We start from the raw sequence: 26,912 nt of genomic DNA, 5'->3' as shown, positions 1-26,912 counted from the left end.
TGCATTTTTCTCTGCTCAGCTTTTAACTTGTTCTATTATAAACAAACAGAATTGGAGACCCACAAAATATAAATATTCCTTACTGGTATGTCAGTGTATTTATAAACATTTAGAAATACTACAAAGCACTGTGGGAAGTGGTGAGATACAAAGCCCCAGACTCTGCTGAGTCTGGTAGGGAAATATTGGAAATATCTATTCCTGAGTGAGTGTAAACCACAAACTGTGTACAGAGGCAGTATTTGTATGTGCACCTCTGTCTCTCCTCCTGTGTTTCTCTCTCTGTTCCTCAGTCTTTCCTTCTCATTGTCTTCAAGTGACCATTTATCCTATGTTCCCCAGTACTTTCTCAGTTTACTGCTCACAAACATAACTGCCTTTAATTTCATACTGAAACATGTTTTCATTTGTTATATTGGATAGTTTTCTAACTTTTACTCATTTAAATAGTAGATGGATGAATGTTATCATTTTCCTTTTAAAGAAATCAAGTTGTTATTTACTTCAGTGACTTGTTTGCTCCCCCCATCCGCCCTCCCCTGCCTTAGATTAGGGACTCTTTTTTTGTTTTTTTTTTTTTAATATTATATTTTATTGAAGTATAGTTGATTTACAATGTTGTGTTAGTTTCTGGTGTACAACAAAGTGATTCAGGATATTGAACATCCCTGTGCTATACAGTAGGACCTTGTTGTTTACTCATTCTATATATAACAGTTTCTATATGCTAATTCCAAACTTCCAATCCATCCCTCCCCCACCTCTCCCACCTCCTTGGTAACCACAAGTCTGTTCTCTGTGAGTCTGTTTCTGTTTCATAAATAAGTTCATTTGTGTCACATTTTAGATTCCACATATGATATCATATGGTATTTGTCTTTTTCTTTCACTTAGTATGATAATCTCTAGGTCCATCCATGTTGCCACAAATGGCATTATTTCATTCTTTTTATGGCTGAGTAATATTCCATTGTATAAATATACCACATCTTCTTTATCCATTCATCTGTCAGTAGACATTTAGGTTGCTTCCATGTCTTGGCTGTTGTAAATAGTGCTGCTGTGAACATAGTGGGTGCATGTATCATTTCGAATTGTAGTTTTCTCCAGAAGATTAGGGACTCTTGATAGAAGAGTTCTCATATTGTTAACCAAGTGAGTTTCTACATAAATTTTTCTGACCAAATATATCTTTTTAAAATTAGAAGTACTTAGTTAAAAGTAAAAAAAAAAAAATCAAGGTACCTACTTTACTTTTTAATCACTCAAATCAGAAATAGATTATGTTTTTACTCCTATGAAAAGTAGTGACATTTCAGTAGTATTTATACTTTTTGTTTGTAATGGGAAATTTCTTTGACATGGTACAATTGTTTTCTGCTCAGTCTGATTTTTATTTAGTTTATTACTTAAACTAGCCCCCCAGGACCTCAACCAAAGTAATTATAGGTGAGCACAACAGTGCATTCCAGTGCCTTGACACAAGTAGTCACTAAGAATTAGTAGTCAAAATAAATAATTTGTGACAGTAATCTTTCTTTAGTATAGCTTCAAAGTTTATTATTATTTTATTGTAAGTCTCTTAATAAAGTAAGTACCGTTCTCTCCTAAGTTTTTACTCCCTTACATTTTGTGACTTAGTTTACACTAGGTCTATATTTATAGTTCTAACCCTCTTCCTGGAATGAATTTTGGCAGCTGACCAGATATCCTACAGTTACTTTAAGTTCAATATTTTTAAAATTAAAATTGTTTTCTTCTCCACTCAGTTTTTCCTCAGTTGCCCGAACTAGAAAACATTATCCTTGATGCCTCTCTTAATTCCACATCCCTTTGTTTACCAAACTTGTTAATTCTACCTCTTATGTATTTCGCAAATCTGTTCATTTCACTTTTGTTACCCTGTCCCACAAACCCCTCATTTCTTGTCTACTGCTTTAGCTCCTTCAGTCCACTTTACACACTGCAGTTAAAATATTCTTCTAAAGTAATTATCTAACTTTATCTGTTTAAGTGTGCCCAGTGGCTCTCAATTACCTATATAATGAAGTTTTCATTGTTAGGGTGGATGTATGGACCTTCTCTCTTTGACCCAACTCTACCTTTGTATCCTTCTCTCACACCACTTCATCATATACACCCACATACTGTGGCCATGCCAGACCAAATGGTTCATTCCCTGAGTATGTGGTGAACTTTTCGTGTTCCCATATGTCCTGCTTCTCAGCTTCTCCTCATCTGGCATACCTTTTATTCTTTATCAACTTTGCAAATTAAATGTCTAATTAATTTGTCATTAAGACCTAGTCTCATTCACTGGCAAAGCACCAGAGCAAAGCTCAGGACTGGACACATCCCACATTCTGTTGTTCTCATTTTAAGATACATAAATGGAGGAAATATAGATTCGCACCAGAAATCAGCAGTCAGTAAGTTCAGTCTGTATGCCCAAGAGTCAAGTGCTGAATAAGGGGCCATGACTAATGTCAGAACATGATTAGATACACCAAGAGTGGACCTGGAGAAATACCAAAAGGCATGATCTGAAGTGAGCCTGAAGATCAGGATCCGGTAAACACAATGTTTAGTGAGAGAAAGGAATTTGGAAATGGTGGGGATGCTAAATCCAGTCATTCTTACTATAATTGCTTTCAGTGAGGTTCTCATATGTGCATTGGTTATTGGTCCAAGATATCTCAAAGATACCATAAATAACATCTTATATCCCCTTTCTCCTTGCACTAATTTCTTAACTAGGGCAGGTTCTGCAGTACACATTATTATAGGAAGATGGGAAGACAGAGTTAAGAATGGTGGGTGGCAGGGTCCAAGATTATTCTTTTGTTTTGTAATTTTCTGTCTACCAGGTAATGGGTTTTGCCCCAGCACTAGGTGAGAGACTCATGACTTACTGCAGGGGTTCTCAATCTAAGGTGGTAACACACTCCTACTCAGCAGTAATAGAAATACATGGTATTTTTGATTGCTGCCATACTGGCAACTATTGCCTTGAGTGGTGAATGTCATATATTCTGCACTATGTGAGTCAGTCACCCAATGAAAAATTATAGTGCCTTTGTTGAGCAACACTGAGTCAGTGATAATATCCTAGTTCCCTAAACTAGTACTACCAGCGAAGGACAAAGGGTTTTGGGTATTTCTTACTCAGCTTCTAAGATGGCTAGGTGAAATAGAGGAAGCAGAAAAAGATCCAAATATGATCTCCTAGGCAGAGGTTCTTTCTGGGCTTCACGGTAATGAATCTTCATCTGCTGAAGCATACAAGTTAGGTGGGTCTTCAGAGTCTAACCACATCTACTGATGTGCTTAGAGGGAAGTATAAGATTGAAAGCCATGGGTATGGAACCATGTATTTCTGATTTACTCTGAAGGCTACATTTTCATAACGTGGTTTGCAGTAGAGGGTAAGATAATCTTTCTTGGTCATAAGAGATATTTTTATCATAGATATCTTCCAGCATCCTTAATAATATTCTTGATCTGAGTGTTGCTTTATAAGTGATGTCTGAAATTAGGTGTACTTTCATGTGGAAAGTATGTAATATAAAAAATGGGATGAATTGAGACTTAAGGCTGAAAATTATATTGTATGGCAAACCATAGCACAAGAAAGTCTAAACAAAGATAAAACAGCTGCATTCAAATTTCCAGAAATGGGAACACATTATTAATAAATTTTCTGGTATTGTCTTGCATGGCCTTATTAGGATTGTCAAGGACAGTGGAATGGCAGGGAGCATCTTTACCCATCCAGTAGAGATGGGTTCTTTCAGATTCGGTTTTCTTACCTTTTGTAAATAATGATGATGACTAAATAGTAACTATTATTGTCTGCACTTAACATGTGCCAGACACTATGTAAAGGCTTACGTAATCACAATTCATTCTCATAACCCACCTTTGAAACAAGATATTATCCCCATTTTGCAAATGAAAATGAAACTTTTAGAGATTTACATATTTTACTTGAGGTAACATAGCTAGGGAAGTAGTTGAGCTGGGTTTTAATTCTAGTTCTGTTTGACTCCAAAGACTGTCCTCTCAAACACTGCCCTTTACTGTTTATATATTTAATATTATCTAGCTGGAGAACACTAAAGAACAAACTGAAAAATGATTAGAGTTCACAAGAGAATTTAGTAAAGTACCTAATATAAAATAAAGGAAAAAGTCAATTTTTGGTCAAAATAAAACTGAAAATGCTTATATGATTTTTTTTTCTTTTTCTTTTTATCAATTTGGTTTTGTTAAAATGACATTTAATTAACCCTAATCTGCATAATTTTAAAGTTTCATATTTACTGTTTAGAAACTAATAAAATCTATGAAACCATTAATTAATATGATGATGATAAAAACAATTTGTCCAAGAATCTATATTTTCAGTGTCATCACAGTATTTTTTTAATGTTCATCTGTATATCAATTCAATGAGGAGTCCTGTGATAGATTTTTATTGTCCTTTTGTGCATTTAACTAAGATTTTGTAGCTAATTTAATCTTAACACTGATTTTTGCAGGCTCAAAAAACTCAGAAACCACCACAGAAACCAGCCCCTACAGTTGTTTCTGTAGCTCCAGCTGTTAAAGATCCATTGGTTAAGAAACCAGAAACTAAACTCAAGCAAGAGTTAACTTTTCTAGCATTTAAGAGATCGGAAGTCAAGGTATAGTACATTCCATTTTTATCTAAGATTGGATTTAAATTTAGTTGACTTAATAGTTACTTGGAAAAAAAAATAATGAGAAACTTTGTATACTAAATGGCCATATGTTGGAAATTACGACTACATTAAGACTACATTACTATTAACATTAAGTAGAAAGAGAATATTTATGTAATTATTTAATCTTGAACTCTGCTATTTCTCTTTTTATGGTGATTAGGAACTATTTGTGAGCATTCCAAGATAACATTCTTTACCATTCCTGTGTAGTCAGCCACTTCTCTCCAATTGGGAATTTGGTTTAAATTCTAAATACCTTTGTCCTCAGTAGCAGTAGTTTTGCTTCTCACATTACTTGTGCTGATTGGCCGCATAGCTTTTTTCTTCCTGCTTATTGGCTATTGAAGTTTTCTTCTTTGTCTTATTTTTTTCTATTATTATCATGAATTTTCCCCATGAATTGGCCCTCTCTTATACTAAGGAGCCAGATTATCTAGTGAGAGTATCACCTTTCTCATTCCTAGGTTTTCATCCTTGACATCATGCTACATTATTATTAATGTTCTGGCATTTTGATATCATGGAATAAAATATTTTTCTAATCTAATTTTATAACAAAAAGAATGCTTTTATTGAGTTTCACATTCCAATTTTAAGCAGAAGATGGAATTTTAAAGATGGAAGAAAAAAATGTTAGCCCCAAATTCTCAAAGGTTAACCCCAGAAAATTCTAAAGCTATTACCTTGTCCAAGTGGCTGTAAGTAGCAAAGATCAAGAACATTGGTTTGATTATAAAGAATATGAGTATAAAATACTCTGAGAAGGATACTGATAATTTTATTTGCAGATCATTTTTAATTTAATTTACCAGGGAAGAGCTGATATCCAAGGGATATCCATTATTGATTTGTCACATAGAAACTTGGTGAGCTAGAATAGAAGTAAGAATAACTTATTGAAAGTAATTAGAGTTTCTATATTCTATACTTAAATCACTTTTAGGTAGATTTTTATACTAACCTGTTACTACTAAAGTTTATTTTTCGGAAACCAATATGAAATTATTTTACAGCAAATAAATTAAGGCCTTGGCTGTCATGTGTGTTCTGATTAAGAGGTTTTGATGTTTTTATGATAAAATACAATAAATTTTTACTATGAAAAAAATTGTTCCCATTTATATATAAAAAGCAATTTAAAAATATCTTTCTAACTAGGATAATAGGCAAGAAAATATTTTTAGTTGAGAACAGTTGTGAAATTTATTTTCTGCACTGGAATAGTAAGAAATTACTTGGTCTCTGTTGTTTGTGTTATTTTACTTTTGTGCATCCTGATAGTATTATAAGCCATCTGTCATTCAGTTGAAAAGCAATACCAGTAACAGCAAACCATTAAAATAAAATGCCATACACACAGAACTTGCTTTGTACTTCGTGTTAGTCTTTTTGATTACTTCAGATGGGTTTTCTTTTGTGAAGTTTGTTGACAGATCATTTAGCCATGTAGCAGGCAGTTTTATGTTTAATAGAAAGAAAAGAAAAAATTAGATCTTTCATAACTGAAAATTAAGTTTGCTACACCTGTGTCCTTTTGCTTCCTTGACTAACTTTTTTTCATTACCTGTATGCATATCTCTACGAACTTGTAATTTATGTAAAGTTTATCTTCTTTGCATAACCTTATGAGATAGTCATTGTATGATGTTACTGTAAAAACTCCTATCGTTTTTCGGAGTACGTGAACAATAATCTGGACCCTCCTCTGATAAAGACCTCAGAGCACTCTATTTACATTATTTTTCACATTGGTTTAAAATGTTTAATGCAGACAATATTGATGGCTACTTTGTAAGAACTAAAAACGTTTTTACCACCTCGTTCAGAGTTCAGTTCTAAAATATAACTGGGTATATTTTAAGCATGATAACCACCATATTTTAAAGTAAGATACTATTTGTAAGACTTTATCTTTTACGTATTTAACACTTTTGTGAATCTCAAGAATATGAAGGTAGAAAAAGTGCCAGTGAGAAATTCAATCCATAATTAATTTGAACAAAGTGCATTTTCCCCTAAACGTTAGGTGAAAAAAATTGTTCTTATATGAATAAGAACAATATTTACGTAGCGACATTGGTATAACTGTTAGCTTTTGACTGGCCAAGGAAGTTAATTAGAGAAATTGAAGTGTTATACCTTTAAGAAATACATCTGGGAGTGAGTCAGGCATACCCAAAATGTCACTATGCAGCTTATGAGGCAGTTGATTAAAAATCTTATACAGAAGAAGGGATCTCTTTGTGATAGTTTCAGTGGAAACATGGACAAATTGTGAAAATAAAGTCATGAGACCTTCTTAGTATATTTAGACCTTTAGAGTTGTACAATTCCAAGTAGTTAACATGGTGTATCTGCATATATTTTGCAATGCAGTAGCTATTTGCTCAAAATTTGGGGGGAATTTTTAAAAAATAGGTTCAAAATTTTATGTATTCACTCAGTATTTATTGAGTGAATCTTCATCTCAGACATCTCCTACATATCCTGGGTGTGAGCATTTTTGTCCATTAAGAGTGGATTCTGTTTTTGAAATGATCCACAAGTCATTTGGAGCAAAGCCTAAAGAATTAGATGTTTTACTGAGCTAAATAGTAACCTTTTTGGGTGAAAAACAAGTTAAAGCATTAAATCTGATTTTCTGATATGGCTTGTAACCGAATCTAGGAGCAGTCCTCAAAAAGGAATTCCATATATTTTTTTTCTGCAGTGATTAGTAGAAGAATATGACATCCCATAATTTCTGCTTTATAAATGGTAGCACCCATTAGCTATGGATAGGTTTTGTTGTATGTGTTTTTTCAGATCAGTTTAGCAGAACTTAATTTTGGTGCTGTGCTTTAAATTTCCCAGATCATTATTTTTGTATAAAAAGTCTTAACCAATAAACTTGTTATATATTTAAGAATATTATATTAGGTGTTAATTACACTTGGCTCTAATATTTATATTATGTTTTTTAGGCATCCACGGTTGTTTCAGGAAATTCTTCTAGTACCAGTGTTTCCTCTTCAGCAACTAGTGGCCTAACTGGATGGGCAGCTTTTGCAGCCAAAACTTCTTCCGCTGGTCCATCAACAGCAAAATTGAGTTCAACAACCCAAAACAATAGCGGGAAACCTGCTACCTCATCAGCTAACCAGAAGCCCGTGGGTTTGACTGGCCTGGCAACATCATCCAAAGGTGGAATAGCCTCCAAAATAGGTTCCAGTAACAGCACTTCACCCACTGTACCATTGAAGCCACCTCCACCTCTAACTTTGGGCAAAACTGGCCTTAGTCGCTCAGTTAGTTGTGACAATGTTAGCAAAGTAGGTCTTCCCAGTCCAAGTAGTTTGGTTCCAGGAAGCAGCAGCCAACTAAGTGGGAATGGAAATAGTGGGACATCAGGGCCTAGTGGAAGTACCACTAACAAAACCACTTCAGAATCAAGCAGCTCTCCCTCAACATCCCTTAAAGGTCCAACTTCACAAGAATCACAGCTCAATGCCATGAAGCGATTACAGATGGTCAAGAAGAAGGCTGCCCAAAAGAAACTCAAGAAGTAATGTGGCCAAGTAGGTTTTTATATCATATTACCCTAAAGATTAAAATCTTATTATTAAGACATAAACTGTAGTATACTATAATTTAATAAAAATCTTCATAATGAAATTTCTATTATTTCTTACCTTAAAATGCTAAATAGTAGTTAATGAAACTTGGAAATGTTTATTTTAAATCTGTTTAGCATTTTTATTTTGACAGTTTTCATAGTATGTGAAAACAATGATTAGAATGACTAATTCTTGATGAAAACTTCTGGAATCCCAGAAGACTGATAGCATATGTGAATTTTTTAAAAAAATTCATCTTCTGGCAAAGTCCCAATAATTGATCCTGCTGAATAAGATGCCTTACAAAGAGCCAGGGATGACCCAATAATAAAGTTTTCTACTCCCCGCCCTGCCATAGTCTGGATATTCATTGGCAGTCCCAGCCTCATATCAGTTGATTCTCCCTCTCCCCCCAAATATTTCATCTCCCCCTTTTCAAAATTAATTTTTCATAATTGATTTCTCATATCCCTGTATTATGTTTTTACCTTTTTGTCACCTCATATCAGTTATTTAGGGATTTATCTCTTCCAATAGATTGTGAACCCCCATGCCCTTTCAGTGCAATAGTTTTCTCACATTTCCCAGTTTCCTCACATTGCCAGTGTAACATATGCACATAGTATATGCTTAATAAATGTTGACTTTTGATTTTTCCTGGTTACACACATTTCCTGAGAATTCTTGAGGAAAATACCCATTCCAAGAGTCTTTGTGGATGGATAATTTCTGATTTGTTTACGTACTGATAGCATCTTCCTATACCATGAAAAAAAAGGCAATTTTATTTTTACTGCCCAAAATATTACAGCAATTTACCTAATTTTAGTTAACTTTGTATAAAAGAAGTTTTATTAATTGATTAATTTTTTTTGATTAATTCTTGAGATTCTTTTGAAGTGTGTGTGTGTACATTAAGTCAGAAAGTATGAAGGGTCTGAGTTGTTGACTTTTTGCAAGCTAGCAAATTATCCTGCTGTTGTTTTACATACATACTCTGACAGAAGACATGAGGCTTTCTGGATCAGAGAAATAGCAAAATGTAGCAGCCATTTTTATACATTTTATACTTCATGAATACCTCATTTCATCCAGAAACTAGAAGTCCAGCAAATTCCTACATGCACTAGACTGAGCAGCCTTGTTCTTTGAGCTTTGATGTATGCTACTAACACTTCACTATAAACCTCTAAACTCAAACCCATTCCCTTAATTCCTATATTTTTCTCATGTTATTATTCTAAAATATATTGATAAATGATTTCTGCGAAGTTAAAGCTTTTTAAAGTAAGGTTGGTCTTTTTTAAGGAAAGATATTTTAAACTGCTTTGTTAAATAATGGCACTAAATTATTCATGGTAAATTACAATTCAAAATTGAAATAATCTATTGCTTACAAAGTGGAGTAAACATCTATTTACATGTTTAAAATCTGCCTGCAGATGTTTTTGTTTTGAGAAACTCAGATTTCTGTTGAATAAATATCAATTTGGCATCGACTCCAAGTCCCCTTTAGCGTCAAAAGACCAAAAAAAAATATGTATATTCATCATTATTTGCTTATAGTTCAGGGCCAGTTTGGACTAAACTGGATAAAATGACAGTGTGACACAAGTTCAGCTCAACAACTATAACAGTTAATATAACCTCAGTACCTACAAGAAATTAAAGCAATAATGCAGACAGTTGCACATTGGCACCTGAAATGGAAAATTTTATCCCATCATAGTCAAAACATCTGCTGAATAGAGTTGAAAAGAGAAGCAGTTATTTTACTTTCTATAGTATTTCAGAGAGGACTTCAGAGAACTTGTTTAGGAAGTAATTTAACTTTTATTGAGCATGGCTCTTTGTATAGATTATATATGTGTATAAATATATATTTAGAATCTTCACATAATGTGTAGGATGCATACATCTAGTAATGTATAACTCACTCAGTTTGGTATTTTATAGAGGTATATTTGGTATTAGAGTTTATCCTCAAGTAGCTCTTAGACCTTGATTTTTTTAACTGAGCATGTGATGAAAGTGGCCAGCTTTATATTAATAGTATTTATCACTTGTTTTATTCTGTTACGTATCGTTTGTTTTTCCCATCGAATTTAAATTGTGTGAGGGCAAGGATTTTGTTTGTTTTGCACACCGTGGTATTCCCACTGCAGCTTTCGGCTCAGTGAATGAATAGACAGATACATAGCTGAGCCAAAAAGCAAGCTTTTAGGATTGTAAGTTCAAATCCCATTTTAGTAGAAATTTGGTCAATATCACTTTTCTGTTTTGTATATCGTGCTTTCCATTAGATTATTTAATCAGATATTTTAGTGACTTAAAGAAAACGCTAAAAGAACACTGGCTTAAAGTCAGAAGACCTGTTTTTGAATCCCAGTCCCTCCATGTATTAGCTGTGTGATCTTGGTTTCCTCCTGTATGATGATAATGAATGAGATCAAATGAAAGACCTCTAATATTCAAAGGTTAGGTGATTCTGACTCTTAACAAGGATGTGGTAGTACTGTTTATTAGTAACAGATTATAAACTGTGATGACCATAGGTTATATAGGAAATACATCATTTTATAGAAATACATTTGGTGCAATAATTATAAAAATAAATATAAAAATTATATAAGCAAGTAGAGAAAGCCATACATTTACATACCATAATATTATTTCTTTAAAGTAAGATAATCTGTATTTAATTAAGAATACATTCCCTACATTTTTGAACAAGAACATCTTGTCCTGGTATATACTAACATGACTTATTTTCCTGAAAAATTAAAGCAAATTTTGTCTGTATCTAGAGTGTAATATTGTGTGTGCAGTAACTGGCTTACAGAGACTCAGCTTGAATTCCTGGAGTAAAGATTTTTATATTGGAATAATTTTGTAGATCACAGAGAATTTAATGACTGCCTTTTTATATATATACTATTTAGTATATATAAGAAGAGGGAGATAATTTAAAAAATTTTTTAAAATAGACTTTAAAAATAGTAGCATTCTATAAATAGTAGGATATCTCTAGAGAGTATAAAGTCTAGTGTCCTTCCAATCAATGAAATTTAATTCCTCATCAACTATAATGTAAACTTATATGCCTAATTTAGCTTAAATTTCGTGAGGTTTCTAGATGTATTCAGTATTGAACGGTGCACTGAGTGCCTTAAGAAACCATAGTTATGACAAACAGGATTTAAATAAAGTGGTTTTGCCATCTTAGAATATGAAGATTTCCTCTTTACTCACAGAACTTTAAGAGGTTTTTGCAATTGACAAAAGTCCAAGAAGTTTATGGAAAAGTGAAGAGTTTTTAATTCCATGTTTACTGATTTTTGTAAATCATCTAAATATTCATCACAAGTAGTGACAAGCATCTCTAAAAGTCCAAGTTATAGTTTAGGGAAGATATGGAATATACCAGCACTTAAAAGTATTCCATGCAATGCTGCATTTATATGATTAACAATGTGCGTTATATCTCTTCTGCACAATTCCTCCTTCATAGAATTTTTATACTAATAAATACTAAGACCAGATATTTTTCTAAAATATAAGGAATGTTCAAATAGTGGCCTTGTGACTTTTTCACATGACTTAAGCACCCATGGTAACTTTGTATTACTGGATTTTTTATAATTTCTAAACTTTATTATGTGTATAGTTTAAGGCATCTGTATTTAAAAATAAATACTAAATAAAATGTATATATACTCCTGTTTATTTGTTTTGTGAAGAAAACTAGCCACAAAAATTTCCCCTTCATTCTTGGTAAAAATACCTATTTCAGAGAATTCTATACTATATAATAACATTTAATTTTAAAGATATAAAGAAAGAATATATAATTATATTAGCATACCTTGCCTAAATTGTAATGGTGTCACCAACAGTTTTATCTTTTTAAACTTCTTGAAGGCTTATATACATCATAACTGTCTTGGGATTTTATTTCCCTTAGACCCAACAAAATAATTCCTGACCTCAAAATTACAGTTACTTGATTTTAAATAACATACTTAGAAAACAAATGTATCGTATAATGTTTAAAAAGAAAAAAAGCCTAAATGGCATATGAAATATAGGTTGTATTTTTAAAATAGCAACAATGTTGTTTTATAGTAATGGATGTTCTCCACAATAGTGGGGGGCTGCAGAAGGTGGCTTCATTGCAACTCTTGCTCAGCAACTAACTGCAGCTATGATTTTAGTGGTGTGGTTTCTTGTAAGGTCAGACAGGAAGCGTCAATCCTAGAACCACACAGGTAGACAAAACTTCTCATATACATCTAGTCACTTATATCAGCCAGAAAAGCAGATATGTGTTACTTTTATAATTCTTCATTTTGGGGGTGGTGGGGGGAGTTTTTAGGTCACAGCTAATTTAAATTATATAAAAATTCTCCACGGGTTGCTGGGTATATTCATAGTTGGCACAAGTTAAAAGACAAAAAGTCCCTGTACATCGAGTCTTCTTTTGGTACCCAACTCAAAAAAATATTTTATGTATAAAACAACTATACCCCAATAAAAAAAAGTTTTAAAAATAAAAGAAATATGCCTCCTTCTGTAGTGAAGACAGCCACTGGACCTTTTGCTGGCTCCAATATGGGGCCTTTCCATGGGTGATATTCAAAATACTTAACAATAAGCATGGTAACGTAAATTAATATATAAATCCACTATTTACATTTTTTTCTATTTTCTAAATCAATTAAATGATGTAGCATACAACTACTCACTAAGCAAAATAAATTGTGCAAATTATTCATCAAAAAAATTTTTATGCAGAAACAACTTATAAGTAGAACTTTATAAATCCAAGTTTAAATTAAGAATTTTAGAAACAATATCATAAAATACAAATTTTTTTGTCATGTAAAGCCTTATCATGAATTTCTGTGGTTGTCCATGTCATATTATGCTAAAGTCAACAGCTCTCTGAGAAGCAGCATTCTTCATTTGTTTTTTGTATTCCTCAGTAATATAGGTAACGATATATATTATAGAGATCAAATCTTTGAAAGTAATTTTAATTTTAATCTTAAAATTTAATGTATTAACACATTTTATATGGACAATGAAAATCCACCTTATTTTTGGTGCTTAAAGGAAACCACCAAGTCAAATTTAATCTTTTTTCTGTTTCAAAGAAGCATCTTTAGTTCAATAAAATGTCTTGGGACAAAATATGCCTGAAATCTTAGGGGACAGTTCTGAGCTATTCCTAAATTAAAGCTCAGTGTTCCGGGACATTGTGTTACAGCAGATGTTATCCTCAATGGCTACCTTGTCTAAGTACAAATCAGCAACTAAAAATATTTACATCTTAGCTCAGAACGTGGAACACACATTCCCCGTTCATCATCTACATAATTGAGTGATCCAAAAATATTTTCTCATCAAAGTATCATTAGTGATCACATAGGATAGTTTTTAAACAATTATACTTTCAAAAATGTTTAAGCAAAAAAAAATAATAAACCTAGGTACTTCCTTTTCTCTAGGGTTATCATGGAAGTTCCTATAGCCCTTGATTTTGAAAGACTTCTCAATACTTAAATATGGACCTAAGAGGAAAATGGTCCTCATCAATGTTCATTATTTTTATCACTATGTTCTTTGCTCATAGTAAATGTATACCATGTAGTGGTTAGGGGTATGGACCGCAGAACCAGACCTGGGTTTGAGTTTCAGCCCTACCACCTACTAGCAGTGTAACTTGGGCTAAATAGATTACTTCACCTCTTTAGGCAACAGTTTCCTCATAATGTTGTGAGTATCAAATAAGTTACCACATATAAAGTGTTTATAACAATGACATGTGGTATGCATTCAGTAAATGTTAAGTATCACTGTTATGTTATTCAGGTTTTTTTTTGGTTTTTTTTTAAGTTCAAAACTTACATTAAAGAGAGGGTCCAGGGACTTCCCTGGTGGTCCAGTGGTTAAGACTCCACGCTTCCAATGCAGGGGCGTGGGTTTGATCCCTGGTCGGGGAGCTAAGATCCCACATGCTCTGTGGTGTGCTGTGTGGCCAAAAAAAAAGTAGAGGGTCCATATCAGACTTCTAGTTGACTGTTAATTAAGTAATCAATTTCTATTCTTATGTCTCTTTAGTACACTCCCTGGTTCATGCATATGTGTGTATAATCTATACCATATAGTACACATATATGTGTTTAAACCGTGTAATGTATATGGTATATGTTTGTATGTATACATGTGCATGCGTGTGCAAAAGAGAGAATATGAAAAACAAAAACATTTAAGGCAAAATATATAATACAGAAAAATAAAATACAGTAAATTGAAAAAACCTTGTCCTTAGATCCAACCTTTCATGATGATAAAGAATACATTTACCCTTTCAGAAGATCACTTTTAAGTAGTTGATAGTTGGAGCTTTGACTGTTTGTTTTGCTATTTGTTTGTTTAGTATTTCTTTAAACATGTATTCTTCATAATACATTTTGAAATAGTCTTGTTTGGAAGTACAGTCTTAAAACCTGGTATGGTATCAGTTCATGTAGTTTGGAGGTTTCTTGATTTCTAGGCCAACATTTTGTAATGTGTCGGTTTTATGAGGTAGTCAATCAACAACTTGCCAGAAAATAAAAGTCAAAGGCTTATTTTCTTAAGCATAAGTCATCTTCCCAAGGTAGTTAGCTGGAACATAGCCCTTCTGCCCTTGAACTTCAGCTAACCACCACTCTCTGTTGCCACTTAGGTCACAAAATCTAAGTATATGAACTCTTTGGTATTCCTGAAGGCTGAGTTCATGGTCACTCCGTGCCTGAAAGGCATGAACTGCATAGAAAATCTAGACACAAAAGCAAATGACATTATTAGAAGCAGAGCCTAAAAATTTAGACAAACATAATAAAGACTTCCAAGCTTTTAGAAGAAATGCTGAAGTTTTCTTATTTTTTCAAAGTCACTCCCCAGCTCCTTTGTTGGATTTATTTTGCTAAAGTATGGCCCAAGATGAAAATAGAGTGAAATTTCCATTCTTATTGTTCTGTTGGGAGGAGTCTAAACTGTTCATTCTTGAAACCAATTTGGCATTTTCTATTAGATTTTTTAAATGTTAACTCTTTTTGATTCAGTAATAGCTCTAAGAGTCTCTTCTATGAAATAGAAACATTGGCACAGATTATTGCATAATAATGTTACTGCAATACCCACTTACTTATAAGGTGAAAAGTGGGAGGGAAGTTGGAATAACACTAAAGGTTCAGCAAAAATTAAATTCTACATGCTTACATTAAGGAAATTTGTAGTCATAAAAATAGTGTTTTCTGAGACTAATAACACAGGAAAATGCTTATGATAAAATGCTCAGGCTCCCCCACCAAAAGATACAGAATCAGATGTGCAATATGTGTCTAATATTGTTAGATGGTTTTCTTTGAGTAGTAGAATTAGAGGTGATTTTCATTTTTATTTGTTGACTCATTTTATAAACTTTTATAATGACAATGTATTAAATTTATAATTTTAAATTATTTGAGTGACCTAGAGAGACTAATAAAATATATTTCAGTCAAAAGAATTTTTCTTTAACCTCAAAAGAGCACTTCATAATTATTAGATGCATAAGAAGCCTCTAAATAAGTGATTAGTCCCTCCTCCACTAAAATCATAAGACTGTTAATAAAAATGTTTAATTATGGTATAAAATTTAGCAATCAACTAACAACATTTATTCATTCATTTAATTAGAAGTTATTGAGTATCTGTTAATTACCAGATATTATGTTATCAGAGAACTTATAACCCAGCTAGGAAAAACAAATGCCAATAAAAAGGGGCACATGCAAAAACAAAAAACAAAACAAAACAAAAAACACCCTACAAATGCAGGTGATATATATATCAGCTAATTGTGAGCTGTGTTTTGGAAGAAGTAACCTTTTATAGGTGACAAAATTGATAAAAGGGTGGATATGTCTTATTCAAAGGTACAGAGATGAATACATGGAAACAGTATATGGGAAAGGCAAGCAGATTAACTTTCTCAAAATTGAAGGTCAATATAAAAAGGAAATTATGAGAAATAAGTGACTCCATTGAGCAGGAAAGAGACTGGGTAATGTGGAGGGGGGACTACAGTTGACCCTTGGACAACACCCAACTGAGTGGGTCCACTTATAAGCAGATTATTTTCAATAAATTATTGGAAAAATTTGGGGAGATTTGCAACTATTTGAAAAAACTCACAGACGAACCACATAGTTTAGAAATATCGAAAAAATTAAGAAAAGGTATGTCATGAATGCATAAAATATATATAGATACTAGTCTACCCTTACTTGCATAGGCATAAGATGAGTGATATTTAACATAAAAAATAATGTGTTAGTTTTCTTACTGTTTTATAACTTTTCTTTCAAAGAATTATATTACTGTTCAGTATGCCTCTTCCTCATAATTGGAGAGACTGCGTATCAGCCTATCATCACAGGTAAGTGGTTTTTTAAAAGTAAACAATGTTTCCAATATTGTACTATGAATGTGGCTATAATACTGTATGCCATAAAAATTTGATAATGATTCAGTCATTAGTGTATAGACTAGCCTACCATGAAGCAATCATATTGATTACACTAGGCTACCATAAAGCAATCCTATTGCTGCTGCTTTGTTTTCAATGCATGAATCATTATACCTGTAAATAAATATGAATTGCTTTTTCATATTATTTTTTCATTTCTGATGTCTAGTGTTAGCAATACATTTAACATCTACAGTGTTTGGTATCATATAATACAATATTGAAGTGGGTATTAAATGATTCATTTTGTAAACAGATGACATAAACTTATAGTATCGATAAATACAGTACAGTACTGTAAATGTATCCTTTTCCTTATGATTTTCTTAATAATCTTTTTTTCTAGCTTACTTTATTGTATGTATATATAATACATAAACATACAATATATATGTTAATCAAGTATTTATATTATCAGTAAGGCTTCTGGTCAACAGCAGGCTATTAGTAGTTAGGTTTTGGGGGAGTCAACATTTTTTGTAGATTTTCAGCTGCCCAGGGGGTCAGCACACCTCACCCCCGAGTTGTTCAAGGGTCACCTGTATAGGTACAGTGTAAGCTATTCTTTAGATCTTGAACTATTTAGCTTTTGATGGTATTCTGATACCCCTGACTTATATATCATCTCATCAACTCTAGCATGAGCTCCACCTCAGAGAGAGGAACCACATTTCAACTTTGTTCCATTGACCACATAGTGGTATACAGTAGGAATTCAAATATATGTTGATTTGATTTGAAAGTAAGGCTGAAGGGCTTGGATATCATACAAGAACATTCAAGAGATCATCTTGTGTCATACAAGATACATACAAGACAGATTTGTGGACATGGGTTATTTTGTAATTTTAAAAAGTAAAGAGAAAACAAAAAGGGAGATGCCATAAATTCTTGAGCAATGGAGTGGTAGCAATAATGACCACCTTTTATAACTCTCATAACAGTTTACATGTCAAATGTGCTTTATCCTCAACAACCCTGTGAGCTGTGACTTAAAGAAGTAACAAGCTCATAATCATAGAGCTAGTTGGTACTGCTAGGACCATATCTTCTAACTCCAAATCCTGTGCTTGGTCCATTTCTCATAGTACTTTAGGAACCAAACTCTTGTTCTAGCAAGGATGTGCAGAGTGTATTCTTGTGGAAAGGGACTGGAATCTCTAATATGTTTTGTTCTTTAGAAAGTGAAGACATTGAGTATATCCACAAGAACAGAGTGGAGGATTTGGTTTGCAAAAGCTTTCAGGAATATCATGTATCATAACACAGCTTCTGAAATAATCTTAAGAGCCCACAGTAGCAGTTGCTAGCCACCTTTTGCAATTTTTATACATAATGTATATACTTTATCAGTGCAGCTATAGATTTTTTAGCAGGTCAAATTACCGGCTAATATATGATTCCTAAATATTTGTGGTGGTCTTTCAATTTGGCACATATACTCTCAAGGGCAATATAAAATCTTCTACCTAGATCTATTTGGTATGAAATTATGGCAAAGCTTATATTTTAAACACTCAATATAGATTCTCATAAAATTGTAAACTTAAAGTACAAAATTATAATATATACTTTCAATACTTTAGATGATCATAGTCCAAAATTAACTTAGGATGTGCATTTTTCGGTTTTTATATATGTTTGTGCTTCCACTTAAGATAGATACTCAAAATGGAAGTAAATCTGCTTTTAAAGAGACGGTAGTCGATCACGTTAGACTACAGGTTAGAAGTTTTCAATCTGTTATGGATTTAAAAGCTAAAGGTTTTCTCTCTTTTTTAAAATATTTTAATTGTTCTAGGCTGTTGGACTTTCAATGTTATTATGTTTTGGTCCAGACACATTAAAGTTTTGTTAATTTAAGACATAATCATCTAATCCTTTTTCTTCCCTTGGCATTTATGAAAATATATTTTATTAGTTGCTTCTTTGCAATCTGTAAAGCTCTGGCGCATTTTATGGACAATATTTTATGACTACAACCCAGTTCTCCACAGCATTTACTTTTTTTAAATAACACTCTGTATTACTGTATTATTGACTCATACCCAATTTATTACCTACTGTTCATAACCACCAGCTCTTTCCTTGTGGTGCCATTGCCAGTTCAGCATTTCCTTGTTCTATATTTGTGCATTTAATTATTCTCCCTTAGTGAGCCACATTACCTATCTTCACTGAATTTCATTTTATTGATTTCATCCCTGTTCTCCAATTAGCAACAACAAAAATCATAATATATTTTAATCTTTCTTTCCAAAACTAAAAAGCTACAAAACCAGCATTTACAGTATTATATCATATTAGCTCAGGAAGCCAAGATAGTTATATTGCATGAAAAATGCTCATTCTTCTCTCTTACCCATCAGGAGCAAGCTTTCTTGTTCTTTAGTTAACAATTATGAATTGTTATTACACAAGTAATTTTTGTAAAAAACAATTTTAAATAAAGGTAAACACAAAGAAATTTACTAATTTTTATTAATACCTTGTTTTCCTTTTATCCTTTCTTCCTTTTCTTCTTCCTCTTTTCTTTCTATCTACCTACCTACCTAAAGTGGTAATAAACATGTAATTATTGTACACATAATTTTTGCAACCTGCTTTTTCACTTCAAAGTATATTTTAAAATCTTTTCATGTCAATAAATAGCTCTCTAAAGCATCATTTAATGACTACTTAAATATGTTACAGCCTGCTGACTTTTGAAGCACTTTAAAAATAATGACATACTAGACATATAGCATTATCATCATAAGCAGTTGAAAAATGTAAAGAGGAGGGACCGGACAATGAATCTAGAATTAGTGCAAAACCACTTTTTAGATGTCAAAAATTATGTTCTCAGTATTATTTATGTGAAAAAAGAAAAGAGCACTGATTCTCAGCCATTACTTCCCTCTAAAACTTGGTTTTAGCCATTATTAAACTTGGTCCTCTTCGAGAAGTACCAAAGATTATCACATTAGTCCAACATCCTGCTTGCCAAACAAGGCATCTTACATACTGTGGTAGGCAGAATTCTAAGATGGACCCCAAGATTACCACCTCCTGCTGAACTTGTTCTGTATAATCCCCTTTGTGAATATGATGGGATTTCACTCCTGTGATTAGGTTACATTACATGGTAAAGGTAAAGGGATCTTACAGGGGTGCCTAATAAGGTCCCTAATAAGTTGACTTTGAGTTAGATGAACACTATCCTGAGTGGGCCTGACATAATCAGGTGAGTCCTTTCAAAGAGAGTCCAGTCACCTCTGAAGGGAGAGATTTGAAATCAGAGAGATGCTCTCCTGCTGGCCTTGAGCAAGCCAACAGCCATGTCGTGGACTGCCTATAGGGACAGCCACGTGGCAAGGATCTGAGCACAGCCTCTGGGTGTTGAAAGGGGTCCTTGGTTGATAGCCAGCAAGAAAATGGAGACCTTGTTCCTACTGGAACAAGGAACTAAGTTTTGCCAACAACCATGAGCTTGGAAGACAACCCTCATTTTCAGAAAGAGGCACAGCCAAGCAAACGTCTAGATTTCAGTTCTCTGAGATTCCAAGCAGAGCACCCAGCTAAGCTGTTGCCTGTACTTCTGACCATGGAAACGGTGAGATAATAAATTTATGTTGTTTTAAGCTACTTAGTTTGTGACAATTTGTTATGCAGCATAGAAAACTAATTCAGATCATGCCATTATTATTTGATCAGAAGAGACCTGCAATTTGGGTTGGGTTATTTCAACTCAAAGGAAAGGTATAGGGGATCCTATGTGGCCGCAGGTCCAAGCTGCATTTTCTAATCCAGCTATATTTGTAGTAATGTTTAGATTTATATCCCTGACACCAGGGTCTGTTTTGAATTAGTTCGCAACTCAGAGGAGAAAGAAAACAAATAGCACTTTATGGAGAGATATCATTAATATACTTTCTGTTTTGAGCAAAAAAATTATCTCATTTTTTTCCCTCTCAGTAATGGAAACTTCTAATGGATCTAATTCTCATGATATATATTAATAGGTTTACTCAAAGACAGTTACTCTGCAGTAGCAGCTAGTAGGCACTAGATGCAGTTTTAGACTACACAGTTCATGCTGAAAGAGCCTAAGTGAGGTGCTTAATCTAAAAGTCCCTGTAAAGCCAAGTAAAACCTAGAACTCAACATCAAGCCAGCTTTAGGTCATCTTCACAAATTTGGTCCTCCAGTGTCTGTCCTAGGTTATTAAGATAACTTAGAAAGTTATCTTAGTAACCTAGAAGTTATTAAAAGTCAGCCAGGACATTTAATCAAGTATATAGATTTCACTGATAAAAATTCATTTATCAGTTGGTATTTTTTTTTTGAGTTGTTTTTTAAATTAATTAATTAATTAATTAATTAATTACTTTTATGGCTGTGTTGGGTCTTTGTTTCTGTGCGAGGGCTTTCTCCGGTTGTGGCAAGTGGGGGCCACTCTTCATCGCGGTGCGTGGGCCTTTCACTATCGTGGCCTCTCTTGTTGCGGAGCACAGGCTCCAGACGCGCAAGCTCAGTAATTGTGGCTCACGGGCCCAGCTGCTCCGCGGCATGTGGGATCTTCCCAGACCAGGGCTCGAACCCGTGTCCCCTGCATTGGCAGGCAGATTCTCAACCACTGCGCCACCAGGGAAGCCCTATCAGTTGGTATTTTAACATTATATTGTCTTATAGAAACTCTGAATAAACTAAGAGAGTGAATGAGTAATAGAAAAACAGGGTTTTTGAAACTTCAAGACAGAAAAGTAGTAAAAACACATAGTAATGTATAAATGAGTTTAGAATCAGTAGTGACTGGGAGAAAGTACTTGCAAATTATATATCTGATAAAGAACTCTATGCAGAGTATATAAAGAATTCTTAAAACTGTAAAATAAGAAGGGAAATGACCCAATTTTTTAAATGGGCAAATATTTGAAAAGACCTTTCACCAAAGAAGATGCAGGAATGGCCAATAAGAACATGAAAGATACTCAATAGCATTAGTCATTAGGGAAATGTAAATCAAAACTACAATGAGACACCACTTCACTTCCATTAAGATAGCTGTGATAAAAAAGACAGACATTAAGGCAAGGATGTGGAGAAACTGCAATTCACAGTCCTCATACATTGCTGTTGGGTACATACAACGGGGCAGTCACTTTGAAAAACAGCTTAGCAATTTTTTAAAAACTTAATCTTACCAATAAGCAATTCCACTCCTAGGGATCTACTCAAGAAAATGAAATTCACACAAAGACTTGCACACAAATGTTCATAGCAGCATTATTCATAATAGAAATTACCCCAGATGTCCATCAGTTGGTGAATGGATAAACAAAATATGCTATATTCATAGAGTAAAATACCATTAGGCAATGAAAAGCAACAAAATACATATACATACTACAACACGGATGAATCTCAAAAAACATGCTAAGTGAAGGAAGTTGGCTGTAGAACACCACATATTGTATGACTCCATTAATACAAAAAATACAAAGAAGGCAAATCTATGGAGGAAAAAAGTGATTAAAGATTTCTTGGGGCTAAAAGTGAGAAAGAGGAGAAGCTGCAAATGGGTTCAAAGGATCTTTTAGGGTGAAGGAAATGTTCTAAAGTTGGATTCAGGTAGTGGTTGCAAAACCCTGTTAATATAATAAAAGTCAGTGAATTGTATACTTAAATTGCATAAATTGTATGGTATGTAAATAAGAACTTAATAAAACTATTTTTTAATGTATCAGTCATGAATTGGACAGCAATCAATGTATTGTTGAAAGAAGTTGAATAGACAAAATATTTTTGAAGAGCAGTATGGCAATGTATATCAAGACTTTATATATCCTTTGACACTCCAATATTTTCAGGAACTTGCCCTACAGATATACTCATATATAAGTGTATAAAAATAGATGAACAAGGATCTGGCCTGAAATATTGTTTGAAATTTTAAAAACCTCAAAATATTCTGAATGTCTATTATTATGGTAATAGTTACATAAATTATGATGTATCCAGATAATGAAATACTATGCAGAATTTTTAAGGAAGAAGGTAGATATTTAGGTACTGTTTTGTCTAAGATATATTGTTAACTGAAAAAAATTATGTACCATGTATATGTTCCCACTCATCTGAGTATAAATTCACTCATGTAAGTACAATATCTGAAAAGATATACCTGCATATTGTCTCTGAAAAGTAGGACTGAGGAGAGAATAAAGACCTTTACTATTAATTTACGTATATCTTTCTACTATTTCAACTTTCCACAAAGAACATGTATTAACCTTATTTTTTAAAAAGAAGTTAAAATTAATTAATAAAAAGCCACTAGGGGCTTCCCTGTTAGCTCAGTGGTTAAGAATCTGCCTGCCAATGCAGGGGACACGGGTTCAAGCCCTGGAAGATCCCACAGGCCCTTACACCACAACTACTAAGCCTGTGCTCTAGAGCCCACGAGCCACAACTACTGAGTCCATGTACCACAACTACTGAAGCCCGCGCATCTAGAGCCTGTGCTCCGCAACAAGCCCCCGCAATAAGAAGCCTTCACACCACAACGAAGAGTAGCCCCTGCTCACCACAACTAGAGAAAGCCCATGCGCAGCAACGAAGACCCAATACAGACAAAAAAAAAAAAGCCACTAAAGAAAAAAAGCAAATTTAAAAAAGGAACCAGTTAGTTGGTCACCACTTGGGGATTAACAGTTAAATATATTGAAACTTTCTGAGGTAGCAAAAAGGAACCCTACATTATAGTTAACTTACCATTTTGGGAAAGGGTTATGCCAATAGCCTTTGCACTGGTTAAGTGAGGGAAAGGTAGCTTTTAAAAGTTTCAGTATATATCAATAGTATATGTCATCATGCAAGAGATTAAAAATGACTGATTCATAGATAGCGCAATGAAGATACTGCTCTCAGAGGAACTATGGTCAATTTTCCACATCCTACTGATGGCGGTGATCTGTTCAGTATTGAGCTATTTTCCTCTCATGGGGGAAGTATAAAGAGACCATCTTCACTTCACTCTAAGTAGTAACAGCTACTATTTATTCAGTGCCTACTCTGTGCTGGGTACTTTACATATAAAATTATCTCTAATATCTCTAATATCTAATATCTCTAATATCCACATATCAACTCTGCAAAGTAGGAATTGTTGTCCTCTTTTCTTCATTTGAGGAAACAGGCTCAGAGAATTAAATTCCTTGCAAGAAAGTGTACAGAGAGGAAGTGCTAGAGAGAAGTGCTACAGAGGAAGCTGACGCTTCCACCAGGTCTCACAGTAAGACAGAACATCTCTCCTGATTCCAACAGCCAAGCGTCTTTACATCAGGTTCAAATTCTTACCTGTTCATCTACCTCTTGAAAACTGTCAACATCAGTACCGTTTGTTTCAGACTTCCCACATGTTCCACTAAGAGATGAGCTGCTAGCACTTATGCTACTTTCTGGGGTGCCTGTGACACTGTCACTGGCTGGTCGTGAAGACACAAAGAGGCTGATGTTATCAAAATCATCATCACAGAACCTGTTCTCGGCGTCCACCTTCTGCACTTTTGCTGGAGTGTAGGGTTTTAGGAAGGAGGAATATACATATCCTTTTATAACTGGATAGGAAATAGAAAGAAGAAACATGGTTATTTATAACTCTTTCCAAACAGTTGCATTTAGAGAAGGACACAGAGGCCCCCTGGGAAAATCTCAACTAGAAGAGAGGTGGAAGTTCTTTGCTTCTTATGCAAAAAACTTACTTCCTGTGTCAACAAGCCACCTGCTGGTACTCCCCAACGGATCCTTCTGTTCCATCACAGCCACCAACTCCCCTTCCAGAAGACTGATGTCATATTCTTGTGTAGCGTTGCACTTGCGCTTAGCTTGGTAGAGTTCCTCTGTACTGTACGTGGATAGAAGTTTGCAGCGGTGAGTGTCATTCTGACGTGGCACTTCCGGCTGAGAGAAGTAAGGAGAGATTTTGGTTCAGATAGATGTATAATAAAATCCACACAGATAAATATTGGTAGATATTTCTTCTCTGGAGATTTTTTAAATGTTGAAGCCATACATTGATTAAGGATTATTTCAATGTTGAGGCATAGATCAGGTTATTATGTGAAAGTATTTAGCTGAGTTATGCAGGGAAAGATTCTCTAGTTAGCACATGAGGGCAGTGTTGTAGAGAAAAAAGAAAATTCGGCTGAGAATACGAAGGCAGAGGTTCTAATCCTTCTTCGATGTTGAACAATTTTTTAATTCTTTGCCATGCTGTAGGCAATCACTTGTGTATTACGCACTTGATAAATAATATTTAATTAAGTAAATTGTACATGTGCATGTATTTTTCCGGGAGATAATATCAGTAAATTAGGCAGGAGTCAAGAGGCTTGGCCCCTGTCCCAGCTCTGCCACTAAGTGACTTTGAGAAAGCCACTTCATCTTTGCAAACTGGGATTCCTTATTGAGAAAAATGAAAGGTTTGAACTGTAATGATTTTGCTCTATAAAATTCTGTTCACTCATCCAACAGATATTTATAGAGTGCCTACCTTGTGTTAGGCACCATTTAGGCACTTGTTTTGTACACATCATGTACAAAACAGATAAAAAATCTATGACCTTATGCAGTTCATAGTATAGAGGCTAGAAATAGACAAGAAATTCTACATATAATAAGTAGGTAAACTATAGGATATTAGAATGACATAAATGATTTGGAAAATAATATATTATGATTTGATCAAGGCAAAAAAGTGATAGTCATCATTGTTATTGAATGCTACCAAACTCACCAGAATTTGCACAGTCTTCTTCTTTTCAAAACTAAGTTTCCTCTCAATAAATGTAGCACTGTTATCCTTCACAAAATTCAGATTTTGAACCTCTTCTAGCACTCGATTCTGAATTTCAGAGATGCTTGAAGCCAGCAGTGGTACCTGTAGGTAGAAATATGACGTTCCCAGACAAATACTTAACCATATTAGGTATTGAATTTAGTAGATCTGTGATGAACAGTGAAAAAGTATACCATATTCCACAGAGAAAAATTAGGGCAACATTAAAACTCCTATATCAAAACCATCTAATTTGTTGTCTCCAGAAACCCCACAAAAATGACAAGGATTTTTTTTTAAGTTCAAGCCTAAATAAAAGGAAACAGAAGAGAAAAAATTACAATAGCAATAAAATTTTTGGAAGAAAGACTCAGTAATTGATGGCAGTAGTCCCCTCCAATGTGGTGGGGTGGTACAGTAGGAAGGAGAAAAAGGCTAAAACAAGAAACATTGGTTAAGATCCTGTGGTGGTTAAAACAAATAAGCAAATTCTTTGATATGTTTCCCATCAAGAGGTGGAGTCAATGTCCCCTTCCCTCAAAATTGGGTGGGACTTTATGATTGCCTCAATGAATAGAATGTTGAAATAAATAGAATAATGGAAGTGATGCTGTTTGACTTTCAAGATTAGGCTAAAAATGATCATGCAGTTTCTGCTGGTTTCTCTTGGGACAGTCACCTTAGGGAGACTTTAGTTGCTATGGAAGAAGTCCAGTTGCACTGTGTCCACCACATCAAAAGACCATGTTGAAAGATGGAGCGGGGAGTGGTAGGGGTGGCAGTGGGATGGGTGGGTGTCTGTGGGGCCCCAGCTATTCCAGTCCCCAGCTGTTTGAGTCTTCTGTCATCTTCCCACCACCAATCTTAGAGGCCTGAGAAAGTCTTTGTGACGACTTCAGCCTCAGCTATTATCTGACTGAGACACTGAGAATGATTACCTGATCCCAGTGAACCCCAGAACTATGAGAAACAATAGTAAGAAATGACTATTGGTTGTTTCGTACCACCATGTTTGGTGTAATTTGTTATGCAGATATAGACAACTGGAATTGTTTTGAAGCAGTTGTATCCCCAGATTCTTTCTCCATTTCAGTGAATCTTGGTGATTGCTTCTTCCCTACCTTAGCAGAAGATGAACTTTTCTTTTCTGCAAATGGTAAAACAGAGAGTATCTAGACTGGGGACAC

General features: G+C 34.1%; 2 protein-coding genes across 3 annotated transcripts in view; one reads left to right on the top strand and one right to left on the bottom strand.

Moving 5' to 3' along the window:
• The window catches only part of INTS12 (integrator complex subunit 12), a 28,327-nt gene extending 16,359 nt beyond the window's left edge, over window positions 1-11,968 (top strand). For both annotated transcript variants that reach the window (XM_068543262.1, XM_068543261.1), the window contains exons 6-7: window positions 4,542-4,688; window positions 7,712-11,968. In XM_068543262.1, coding sequence (XP_068399363.1) covers window positions 4,542-4,688; window positions 7,712-8,296 — 732 coding nt within the window. In that variant the 3' untranslated portion in view covers window positions 8,297-11,968. The remainder of the gene's footprint in view (window positions 1-4,541; window positions 4,689-7,711) is intronic.
• A 3,016-nt stretch (window positions 11,969-14,984) lies between these two features.
• The window catches only part of ARHGEF38 (Rho guanine nucleotide exchange factor 38), a 152,985-nt gene continuing 141,057 nt past the window's right edge, over window positions 14,985-26,912 (bottom strand). The window contains exons 11-14 of the mRNA XM_068542303.1: window positions 25,684-25,827; window positions 24,650-24,848; window positions 24,246-24,505; window positions 14,985-15,170 (exon numbers count right to left, since the gene is read on the bottom strand). Coding sequence (XP_068398404.1) covers window positions 14,985-15,170; window positions 24,246-24,505; window positions 24,650-24,848; window positions 25,684-25,827 — 789 coding nt within the window. The remainder of the gene's footprint in view (window positions 15,171-24,245; window positions 24,506-24,649; window positions 24,849-25,683; window positions 25,828-26,912) is intronic.

The sequence above is a fragment of the Eschrichtius robustus genome, chromosome 4 (assembly GCF_028021215.1).
Source record: "Eschrichtius robustus isolate mEscRob2 chromosome 4, mEscRob2.pri, whole genome shotgun sequence".
In the NCBI taxonomy this organism is placed as follows: Eukaryota; Metazoa; Chordata; class Mammalia; order Artiodactyla; family Eschrichtiidae; genus Eschrichtius; species Eschrichtius robustus.
This window is presented reverse-complemented; position numbering and strand designations above follow the sequence as displayed.